We start from the raw sequence: 12,928 nt of genomic DNA on the forward strand, positions 1-12,928 counted from the left end.
TCTCAGCATCCTTCTCTGCCTTTGTCAAAATGGGATGCTTTGAAAAGGGATTCATTAAAGAAACACTACTTTCTATATTGTGAAGAACATCAAATTTGTTCCAAATAAGACTTAAGACTTCCAATGATGGCAAACACCAACTCGTGAGGATTTGAATAAATTCAAGTGATAATAATCAAGTGAAGATACTTAGTAGATGTAGAGGTGGTTGGAGAGCATATCCTCAAAGACAGGTTATTGGTGGAAAAATATTTCTTCGTGTCAATGATCATTTTATCAATGCATAGGCGTATTGCAACAATAAATCCCTTAAATTCTTATGGAGAACCTCAAGGTTGTCTTTTCCTTTCAAATGGAAAGACATATTGAAAGTCCAAATGAAGTGGGTGAAGACAAAGAAGTACCTCAACATAACTTATTACTTTGTATCAAAATTATAAAGTTTCAAGGTGTTCTTTTTGTAAAAAGTGACTTATATCGCTTATTGTAACCAAAGGTTAGGAAATTGACTTTTTCTATGCATAAGTGGGTAAGTTATTAACTCATTGAAATTCATGGAGAAAAGAGTTAGTTATTAACCCAGGATTAAAGTTAGTCACTAAGGTGGTTATTCTGGGAAGCCTATAAACACAAGGCTATTTGTAATGTAAAGGGGGAGACTCTGACAGAGGGGAAAAACTCTGCAAAATTTTGTAGAGAAACTAAGCGAGATGTTTTGATGTTCATACCTTTGTACTAAGGGGTTTTTTTTGAACTTCTATATTTTCAAAAAGAATAATGAAGAATGCATTGAGTTCGTGTGTCTTGAATGTATTCATGAGTTATTGTTTCTAATTTCTCATATGTTGAAATAGTAATCCCTTTATGTATTGGTGAAATTCATTGATGAAACACATCATTTCATGGTATCTTGACTTGCATGTGCTATTACAACCTATCTTTTTGTGTATCGGAGTTTATTGTACTTCTTTCATCATTGTTGTATGACTAACCTTTTTGGTGGTAACCCCTTGTGTGATTGTTATCATTTATGGAATCCTACTTGTTGTTCGTATGTCTTCTAGTAGGGTTTCTATTATTAATCATGTTTAAGTTCTATGTTTTCTCCTTTATGTACTTTCAGGTTAAAAGTACACGAAAATCCTAAATACCCCTATCATACGAGGGAGTTGCCCCTCTCAAACGCAGAGGAAGATCATGTTTCACAAAACGATCTCTCCAACTGTTGGAATGTTTGTCATTGTTCACCAGGCAAAATAGGGTCAGTTTTAGATAAACGACCGCATGCATAAACTAGAAAGCTTCGAGGTGATTTGAAACGATGAAAAATCATGAGGATATTGGAATTAGTTATTCCCTCAATCATGATAAAAATACATATGCTTTTCATGTCAAAAATTAAGGAAGAATCAACAGCTCAAAGCTTTCAAGTTCAAATTTTTTTGTAACATCCTGTGCCTGTCTCTGTCATTGGCACTATTGCGCAGTGATACCTTTTGGGGAATTGGTTATAAAAGGGGAAGAATGTTTATGTAATAACATCTTTAGGGGTCTCATGGCTTTAGTCACTAGCATGCGATCCTTTCTTTAATAAATTCAGGCTTCCAAGAATTCAAAGTCTTATGACTCTTCAAGTTGTCCTTGAAATGGTTTTTCATCTTTAGTTATCTAAATACATTGTGATATACATTTGTAGCCTTCACACTATTTAATGAATGACAAAGTATGCCCTTGTCATTTTTTATGTTTTCATAGATAACGCATTGTACCTATGACAAATGTATGATTAATGTCTTGTCAGCGTTTCTCTTGTTTCCTTTAATGAAACCTGAATCATGTTAAGTACTTACTTGTTCATTTTTCATAAAGAAAAGATCTATATTATACCATATTCATAGGAAGGCATTAATTGGATCAATTCTTTCACTTGGCCTTTACACTACTCCCATAAATAGGATCTGGATATGGTACCTTATGTCTTTGTCACTTTATGTGCCCTGATCTTATTTTAAGATGATTGAAAAATAACATATTGTGCCTGACTAAGTGAAATAAGTAGACTCTCTTGCTTCATTTTATGAGTTGTTTGAAGTGTTTTAGGAGCTCTGCATTCATTGAGGCTTCCTTTTTTAAGAATATGGCTTCTAAAATCTCAGAGGTTGTTCCAAAGGTTTCATATTCTCTCATAGTTGTGAAATTTCTCGACTACCCTATTCTAAAGGTGAAAACCTTATTGAGGATCAATAGTTTTCTTGGCATGACCGGTGGGACCCAAAAGTTTATATTTTTTGGCTAAGAATCTTGTCTATTAGATGACATGTTGGATGGATATTTCACTACATACTCACAAATAACCACAGGAGATACATAAATCCCAAAGAATATGTTTGTTTGACAGCCAGGAAGATGCTACATGACTTTCAATAGTAACTGGAAGCCATTGATATGTAGAAAGAGCAATACTAGAGGATGCAACCATATTATGCCCTAGTGTACCAGCAATGTTATGAAGAAGAAAAGAAGGGAGAACCATCAACCTTAGTCTCCAAGTTCATGAGCACAAAAGATTTTAATGGAAAGGGTTGTTCCCCTAAAAGGATGAACCCTAGCCAAGATTGGCGTTTTCCTCTTTCTTTCTTAGAAATATTTTTTTTAGCTATTATCCCATGCCTTGAGACCATCCCGCTCTACAAAGGCAGATCATTAATTTGGACTTTGAACCATTCTCATAGACAACAAGAAAGGATTCCATGACCTGATGCCATGTCAAAGTACCCCGCACTAGATGTAATGCAAGATGAATCATGTAAAAGTATTCCCTTGGGCCCACAAAAAGTTCTTCCCTAGAAGGTCTTGACGACTTTGGCCATAAGCTACGATGAACAACAACGATTCAAAGTGGAAAAAAGGATGCGAGATCATGAAATTAATGAAGCGGATGATTATAATTTTGGGGATGAATTGGAGCTCTTTTTCTCATCATTTGAGGCTGAGCACCAACCAAAGCTGACAAAAGGCTTGAGATAAGAGCAAAAGGGAAGCTCAAAAGCTACCTAAATCTAGCATGTGAAGAAGCAGAGACTTTGCAAAAGTGCACTTCTCATGGAAATCCTGGTACACATTATGTTTGATCATCACGTAGATGGCCAAGTAGAGATCTCATGCAGTAGCAAGCTAAACAAACAATTGGAGGCACCATCTCTTTGATCCATAGTTAGTATCCTTCAAAGGTAAGGTTACCTATCCTATCACCCCTAGGGAATATTTTCTCCATGTTTATATATGTTGTTGTTCCTAATGGTTTTCAGAATTTCTAGAGATAATTTTTTATTATGCACCCATTTTCTATTGCGCCATCAAGAATACAAGAAGAAAAAAGGTTTAGTGCAAAAGGGAAGTTATTTTGAAAACCTAGTTAGTTTTTTTGTTTATTGTGTAAATAATGGCTGGTTAGGGTAGGTTAGATCAATATTTTTTATTTCAAATAAGTTCTATTGTGTGTTTTTTTTCCTTTTGGGGTGAACATGTATAATTTTTGTCTTCTTTAAGTGCCACGTACGCATGTTTGGTTTGGTAGGCCATTTTTTTTCTTTGGACATTTGTAGGTTATTTCCCAAATTACTTGGAGCTTCTTTTGGAAAAGTGAAAGCGATGTTACATAATGCATAAAATATCAAGAGTTACTCAAAACGTCGAGGTTAGTAAGTGATCGTATGCAACAGGTATTTCCTTCCCATTCATTGGTTGTATATAGTGAATGGTAGCTTTTATGACACATTACTTATAGCATTGAAAAAGGAAACAAGAAACAACAACATGGTATGAACAAAATTGCCTTATGAATCATTATACTAGTGGATTTCAATTCTTTTTCTTATATAAAGAAAAGAAAAGAAAAGGAAATGACACTGATTATTTGGTAAAAGCCATATGGACCGTCTTTTACATATATTTCCTTTGTATGATAATTGCATTGCTATATACATCAGTTTTCTTTTAAAAGGCCAAAATTACAAAAAGTTTTGGTATTTCTTGTTTTAGTGTGAGCAATATCTAGTAGGAGGAGATAGACCCAGAACTTGAATCAGTCAGACACATTTTGGCTATCATTCTCATCCTTGTCCTTGTCCTCAAAGTCATTTGACCACTCGTTCCCTTCATAATCTAGCTTCTGATAAGAGAGAAAGGCATTGCACTTTTCTATCCATCCTATGTCTAGTGTTGGGTCCTCTCCTGAAAGCTTCTTGATAAATTCACATGCAGGAATAAAGCAGTCCCTATGCTCTTCAATGCACATGATGCAAAAATTGCCAAGAAAGGGAAGCCATGGCACAACCACGTCCTTCTCCGCAAAGGCCTAGGTTAGGGGTAGTAGCAAGCCCAACTCCATATTGTACATGTTTGTTTTTGAACCAACTCACCAATTAGGTCAGTCCCGATTAGCCCATGAGTCATCTTAGCTACAATGGGTGCTGGTTTGCACAAGTCTAGCAGTGACCCTATGAAATGTTACACAATGTTTGTGTCTACCCGGTATCTATCCTCATTGGCAAGGAAATCCTCTCCAAGCACCCATTTGATTGCTACAATAACTAGGTCATTGTCTGTCCCAAGAAAGAGTTCAAGGTGAACATTGCTAATCCACCCCAAGAAAACCTATCGGACCTAATTCGTTGTTAACCTCATTGAAGTATCTATCATAAACACAACCAACTCTTTATCGTTTGATCTACAACAAATATATAGGGTTAGGAAAACACAACCTTTTCATCTAGGATATTTTTCAATCCAAAAATATATTCTCATGACTAAGATGTCCAAACATACCACAATTTTAATAAAAATGGGCTAGAGTCATTAACAATATGTTATTTCCACTGTCTAAATTTTGACTAGATAGTAATTCGTGTGGGCAAAATTAAGTTCATTTCCCCACTAACAAAAATTCTAGCAAAAACAAAATTTCTTTCAAGATTTAATTTTGAATTAGACAAAAAAACGTATTTATTTTAAATATTAATAGTAAAAAATATTACCTTATCTTCAAATTAAAAAACAAAAAATTATTGCTTAATTAGTTGATTGAATTTATTTTAAATATGGATAACAAAAAATATACTTAAATTTAAAATAATCTCTCTAAAATATATTAATTTGATTGATTTACTTTATTTCATAATTGTAGTTACTACTATAGAATCCTTGCCTTACATTTTTTATTTCCCCAACTTTAAAAAATCACAATTTAATCATAATTAAAAAATAAAAAATCAAACACAGTAGCAATTTAAACAAACCCAACAGCTCACAAATGAGTGAAAGTTCGAGCCACCTCGACCGCACATGAGCTCCCTTGCAATTGTGGATAGCCTTAAACCTATCCATGTAACACCACTGTCATCATTCCTCACGTCTACATCATGATCCTAATTATAACTAATCATCAATTAAATATAATCACAAGAAACAAATTGAAGTATCTGAGTAAGGATAGATGCAATAACCCAGAGCCAAGTTGCAAAGGTCGTAATAATGTACAGCCGACTATCTATCTTGGTTGACAGAACCCCACTCTGATACAAATGTGACGGACACATGATACAAATGAATTATTAGAGGAGTTATAGTGAAAGAAAAAGACTTCCTTACAAATGGACGGAAGAAGTGGGTCTCATATACTTAATGTTGAAAGCTCTGCACTCCACTAATTCATTCACTCCCTCCCTTACACCACGCATGCAATGATGTATTTTGGTTTTTATTCCAACCTCAGTTATATTGACCTTGAGTTGGAGTTGAGAAAAATCACCTATAAATATCAATGACATTAATATCTGTGAAAGTTGTCATCACATGAAAATGATGTTCAACTAAAGGTCAAACCAACCAAAATTTTGGTGGTCATATCTTCACCATCTTAATATATGTGATGATTATTAGTTTTCTTTAAAAATGTGAATATTAATATATCTATTGGGATATTAATATATCTATTGGGATGCATTATCTTTTTCTTTTTTAGTCAAACATCATATAAAATTAAATAAGCTAAACAACTATCTTATAGTCTATAAGTAAATTTCGTACTTGATAATTTAAATAATTTTATTTATCTATTTTTCTATTGATTCATGTTGGAAATAGTCAGTGTATAAATAAATTATTATTTAGTTTTTTTAACATTTTTAATGCATTAAATTCTTTTGATAAACTTTAAACTATAGTAGTAAAATTTAAGTCTTATTTAAACATTAAATTGTCGCTTGAATTTCAACTAGATTAATGTTGTGTTGTTGATTGATTGGGAGTAAATACTATTATAGTCCTAGTAATTATCCTTATGTATTGTCACATGGCAACATAAATTAATATGGGAATTGATAATGCCTTTAATAAAATTCTCTTCTAGTAAACAACATGTTGACCTTTAAACTTCTCATTTAAAAAAAAGAGACACTAAATATAATTACAAACTTAATATACTTAATTATATGTTTTTAAAGAATATTATACACTTATTGAAATATTGTGCTATTATCCAACGTTTTTTGTTGCTTCAATGCAAATAACTAACTTGTAAGAAATTAAGCTATTTATGATTAATGAGTTACAATTACTACAATAATGCAGTTTTTATGTAATTTAATAGACACTAACCTTTACTCCAACTCCAATTTTAACGATCAAATAATTGGTGTAAATCAATTATTTTTGTCAGTCGCGTAGAAAAAGCAGCTTGTTCATTCTTGAAGTTGGAATATCTTATTCATCCAAATGGGTATCCATAAATGCAAAAACATTAAAAGAAAACTAACTAAAGAGAAATAGTTTTGGGTGATGCTCCTGCATCATATTTGGGCCAGGGTTAAGGTACAATGCAAGGTATAATTTGATAATATGAGATTTATTGCATGGTACAAGCATAAATGAGAACTGGTTGACCATGAGGATGAGGAAAATAAGGCGAGGGCCCCAAATGCGATCAAAATTGTAAAGGGAGCAATTTTAGGATGCTACAGTTGTATGTGTTGAGCACCCTATAGTTTTTGTGCAATTTTTATGTGTCATCCTTTTGATCCAGCATTACAAGTGGTGAGGAGTAAGAACTTTCTATTCCTAATAGATTGTATTTTTGAAATCTCTTCAACAATATTTTTAATTTTATTTTAATGTATATATAGGTATCTATAAGGCCTGATGTTAAGTGGTTAGTTTCTTAGATTCATTGCACTACGTGTATTGCATTATCACGTTCCTTCTTAAACTAAATTTCTTTATAAATATTTCCAAAATTCACTAAGTGATGATCAATCATTGCTTGTAAATCTATATGGATAGGTGTATTTAGTTTATAGGCTTCAAATGAACACAATTGGTTCACAAATCCATTGTCTCCTTTCTTAAGGATTTTTTACATTTTATGAGAGCTTACCATTTGTGGGGGTTTTGCATGCAAATTTCTTGGATTCGCTATCTTTCATCTAATTTAAATCGGATGAATAGTTCTTGAAAATTCATCTCAGTTGTTTCCAAGGTATTAATCATCCTCAATTGTTCCCTCATCCTTATCAAGAGTTTCTCTTGTTGGGGCAAAAATCAAGCTTTTCCTCTTGTAGAAGGCCCCATCTTGATAGAAAATAATGATTTTGTACTAAATCAAATAAATAAAATATAAATAATCTGAAACCTTCACTATAAATTGATAGTGTAAAAATACCACTTACCCAACAAAATATCCACAAAAATGGTAGATTTGTATCCTTGATAGTGAAATTAGTGGAAACCTTATTTTTTCAACAAATCACTTATTTCTAGTTTAATTTATCTAAAAAATGGATTGTAGACTCTTTGATGAAATCCTTAAAAACTAATTTAAATTTCAGAATAATTTTTCTAATATTTGAGAGCTATATAGTGCTTCCCAATATATTTTTGAAGAAATTCTAATTTTGCAATAACTTTCTCAATTCTATTCTAGTTTCTATAAAACTTGGGTTGAAGGTTCTTCAATATAGCCTTATAAAAACCCTTTAAAAATTAGAAAAATTATCTCTCAAATTTGTAAGATATGCAATTTCTGAAACGACCTCCAAAATTGAAAAAAATGTCTTGTGTTCATAGTGCTAGGATCATACTCTAATACAAATTGTAATGAAACAACTTGCACAAATGAGGAAGGTACTAAAATATGCTCACAATTATCTATAATAACAAAAATTAATAAGCCACTTCGAACGGAAAACCTCAAAATATCATGAATGAGAAGACAATTCACAATATGATGATAAAATAAACATACTATATCCTATATATACCTCATTTATGCCTTATATTTCACCTAGCCCAGCCTAAATATGACTATTTACACCTAAGACTAACCTAAATTGACTATTTAGTCCTAAAGCTGACCTAACTAGCAAAATATCAATTTAGTAATGATAATATGACTTAATTAGGGATTAAGGTAGGCACAAGATGTCTACTTGTAGCTATGTGTATATTCAAATGATTAAAGGAATAAAAAATGCCAAGGAGAAGTGGGACAAACAATCTCACACACCATCTCAATTTTTAAAACATGACATGCTTGGCTCATTAATCCCTTGACAAAAACAAGCACAATAATGTATCCTTTTCTATCTAAAGAAGGGAACCAATTATAGCCATGACATATAAAGATTTAATATTTGCATGAAAATATGATGTGCTCAAAATAATGCTTTAAACTATCAACCATTCTTTTATAAGGAAGAAGCTTTTCATAAATAACTTGGTAGTAGTTGTTGACCTATTTACAATGAGTTAAGAATCATTATATATTGATAAATATTGAATTCTCCACTTCATTTGTAATTTGAGACTCAAGATGAGTCCTTCATATTCAACAATATTACTTATTAGGAATATTCAATTTCAAATTATTTGGGAATGAGATATCCTTTTGGTACAAAACATCCCTACCCTCAAGTCATGAGTAGTGATGTTACCATTTTATTTTATTTTTTCAAGCAAGTCATCAAGAGATAGAGTGAAATCATCTAAAAAATCTATGTTAAAAGGCTGATTATCACATGGTCATTCATTTGTATGATGATCTACAATGACATGTCCTTTTATGACTTTCTAATTTACGTACTCAATATTAAATTCACCAGTAATATGATCCACTTTACTATTTTACTATTAAGATTTGATCATAATACTGAATCAAGTTTTACAACTTAAAAAAACTAATCTATCATACTCTAATCCAATTTTACAAGAATAAACTCTCAAGATGCTCTCATGTCCTTTAACAATCGAATGATAAAGTCATACCAAATCTAACTTTGATAACATAATAAAATTATAAAAATTACAACAGAAAATATTACTCAAAAGTAAGATCCAATATTTATTCCATAAGAATGCTTACATTTATATGATCATAGAAGCACAACAAACTTCTATAATAAAAAAACTAAACATGACAACAAACTGTGACTTGTTGCAACTTAACTGTTTAAGTTAGACATCTCAATGACTTCTATTACTAGCACTATTAGTAACAAGTTTAATTCTTGAATTCATGACAACATACGATTGATCAGATTCCCATTAAATATGTACTAATGGCGGTTTCATTTATAGACGTCATGGTGTGGATATACCATTATAATACATGTAGCTCTGAAACATCCAGATACTAAGGCCTTGCTGGATTGGGCAATGGCACTGAACTGGTAGATATCATCGCATTCACCTTCCACATATCTGGACGAACCGTCGCATCAGCTTGTACGCATAGAAGACCAACATGAATGCATCGCTGTACCTGTTCCTTTAGGAAACTTTCTACAATTGTTGACTCAACCATTGGTAAAACATCTCCTCCTCTGTGTAGTCTCCATGCCTACATCACACATCATCAGTTATTTTTAACTATAGTATCTGTTCTATATAACCTTTATCGAAGACAAATGAATAGTCATAAATTAGAGTTGTTACCCAGTCCAACAGATTCTCTGTTTCATGGGGAAGATTACAATCTTTGATTTTCCTTCCACTTACAATCTCAAGCATTAGCACGCCAAAGCTATAAACATCGGCTTTAACTGACAGCTGTCCATGCGTTGCATACTCTGGAGCCATGTAACCGCTACACCACATAAACAGAGCTATGAGTTTAAACAACCACCAATCTATTAAAAAACAGGGATATTATCATCGGAGTCCTTACTCTGTTTGGATTCTTGTCTTGTCTCCAGGGAAAAGTCTGACTAAACCGAAGTCCACTATTTTAGGTTTGAGTTCTTCGTCGAGCATAATGTTACATGCTTTAATATCTCCGTGAATGATTGTCAGATTTGAATCTTGATGAAGGTAGAGAAGGCCTCGGGCAATTCCAAAGATAACGTTATAACGCTTTTGCCAATCTAGCTGTTTACGCTTTTCTGGATCTGTAACCATAATTCCATCTATCACTCTTACAATTTCCTTCCAACAATTATTTAATATTAATATTAAATAAGAAAAAAGTCAATCTTACGAAAGAGTAAAGTGTCCAAAGTCCGGCTGGGAAAATATTTGTAAACAAGCAATCTTTCATCTCCTTCAGCACAACATCCCAACAGCTTCACAAGGTTTCGGTTGTCAAGATTGGCCATCAGCTTCACTTCGTTTATAAATTCTGTATTACCTTGGCTGCATCTTCTAGACAACTTTTTAACTGCTATTTCCTTTCCGTCTATAGTCGTTCCCTGAAAGATCAAACATAATTAGAGCTCAAAACCCCCTTTAGAAATTTCCACAAAATAACCTAATTGATCTGTGACTTTAGTTTTAATGTCCCACCTTGTATACTGGTCCAAAGCTTCGCTCTCCAAGCTTGTTGTGTTCATGAAAATTTTGTGTCGCTTCTGCCAATGTCTTTAAGCTGATGATAAAATGTTGCTGGTCATCTAACAGAAACCCCGATTCGGGAAAACATGCACACCTTTCTGCAGAGGAATAAAAATGGAAAAGCTTAGAAAATTTAATGTTATACTAAAAGCAACAGCAAGGAAATCTAAATACAAAGATGGTAATAGAAGCAGTACCTTTGTTGTGGGTAAGTTGAGTTTCTAGCCTAACAAAATTCCCAGGTCCCTGTCTTTTTATTATTGCAATTAGACAAATAAACAAAGCCAGAATCAGACCTCCCGCAACTCCTATAGTTATGATTAATGCTTTTGAGTACTTCTCTGCAATGTAGATTCCTTTCAGTCTAAACATATTCAAATGTATAATCCAACAAATATTAGAAGAAGTGGTTGAGCTTACTCTCGAATTGGATCTCGCCTTTTGGAGGTGTGGAATTTGTTGGAACCGGTGCTGACTGCGTAGTGTCGAAAAATTGGGATATGTCAAATCTGACCATACAGCTTTTTGACATAGTCTGAGCTCCTCCTTTCCCAGAACAACAATCCTCCAGAACATTCCTTGCTTGAAACAAGCATTCTTTGCAATCCTTGATGGATAAACTTCTCCAACATTGGACGAGCCCGTATACACTACCGGATGTGGAATAGTTGGCTGATCCCATAGCTAATCCCTTATACGAAGGGTTGTATGCTAAACTAGACAGATTATAGAGAAGACTAAAGGTTGTGGCTTTGAAATCATCCATATTGGCTGAGATGTCAGGGCGCTCCCAAGAATAATATGGATTGAGATCTACTTGTGAAAAGAAACTGTAGTTGTCATACCGAAGAAAACAGTCATCCTTCAATATCAGGCCCGCTTTGTAGTTGGGGCAAACCTCCTTAAAAGAATTATTTGATTGTTGTGCACATTCTAAGCATTTCTTCACTGATACGGTCCCAATACACTGCAGAAGGCCATAGACCTTGTTGGGCGCTTGACCAGAGGAAGAGGTATCAAATCCTGAACTTTTAGGTATACTTCTGAACAGACCAGTCATGACTTGATTCAGATTAGCAGAATATGGACTGCCGTCGGTGAAAGTTGAGCCATTATTGCAGAATGGCCAAGTGTAAGATATGACAGATGAAATTTTTATTACAAAGAACAAAAGAAGAATACGAAAGTAAGGCCTGAACCTCATCCTGTTCTTGTAGCTTTAATCAGCGCTGCGCAGTGCAACCCAGTCAGAATTTATGTACAAGATATCAATAATTGGGCTGGGTTTCGTGTTGAATTGAATGAATCGAGGCCGGCCTTATCGACTTCAACTCACGACAAAATACCGGAGCTAAAAGAGTCGCGGTTTGCAATGGAAAACTAGGGGCACCTTAACTCATTTATCATTGAAAGGTCCCTACATGATTACTTTGGTATAACACTGTTTTCTTTAATTTAGATAAAAATACAAAACAAAACACTTGTGAGGTTAGGCTGGAAAATTGGTTTATTGTTGAAAGGTTATTAATTAATTAGATTGATGTCATTTTTTTTTTCACAAAGTCTGCGAGCATAGCTATCAAGCAAGCAAGTATTTTAACTGGTGCTTCACACTCTAATTTCATCATGCTTTTTTAATTTATGTGAAAATATTAAAATAAAATCATAAGATTGTCTTGGAGAATCAGCAATATTTTGTAAGGATAATTCATTTTCTATTGAAAGGTCCAAAACTTATTACTTTTCTATCAAACTGTGTTCCTTAATCCACACAAAAATACATAAACAAAAACAAATGACAAGGTCACTTTCAAGAAACAACACCTTGTAAGGATAACTCATTGTCGGAAGGTCATTACCTAGTTGCCTTGGTATCATTATTTGTAATCAATACAAAATTGAAATTGGTTTATACCATGTTGGAAGCTATCATTGATTGGAAGGCAATAGAGCCACACACACACACAAAAACAAAAAACTAGAAGAGACTCAAATTAAAGCATGAATAAAAGGAATGTCTAATGTAATTGGGAAAATAATTAATCCA

At 33.3% G+C, this 12,928-nt stretch overlaps 1 protein-coding gene across 1 annotated transcript; it reads right to left on the reverse strand.

Annotated features, from left to right (window-relative positions):
- Window positions 1–9,368: 9,368 nt before the first annotated feature.
- LOC131033965 (cysteine-rich receptor-like protein kinase 10) lies at window positions 9,369–12,164 on the reverse strand. Its single transcript, XM_057965292.2, has 7 exons — window positions 11,302–12,164; window positions 11,079–11,222; window positions 10,834–10,979; window positions 10,529–10,739; window positions 10,220–10,439; window positions 9,988–10,138; window positions 9,369–9,892 (listed from the first exon to the last, which is right to left on the reverse strand). The coding sequence occupies exons 1-7, from the start codon at window positions 12,083–12,085 to the stop codon at window positions 9,686–9,688; spliced, it is 1,863 nt and encodes a 620-aa protein (XP_057821275.2). The 5' UTR covers window positions 12,086–12,164; the 3' UTR covers window positions 9,369–9,685.
- Window positions 12,165–12,928: the final 764 nt, after the last annotated feature.

The sequence above is a fragment of the Cryptomeria japonica genome, chromosome 7 (assembly GCF_030272615.1).
Source record: "Cryptomeria japonica chromosome 7, Sugi_1.0, whole genome shotgun sequence".
NCBI lineage: Eukaryota > Viridiplantae > Streptophyta > Pinopsida > Cupressales > Cupressaceae > Cryptomeria > Cryptomeria japonica.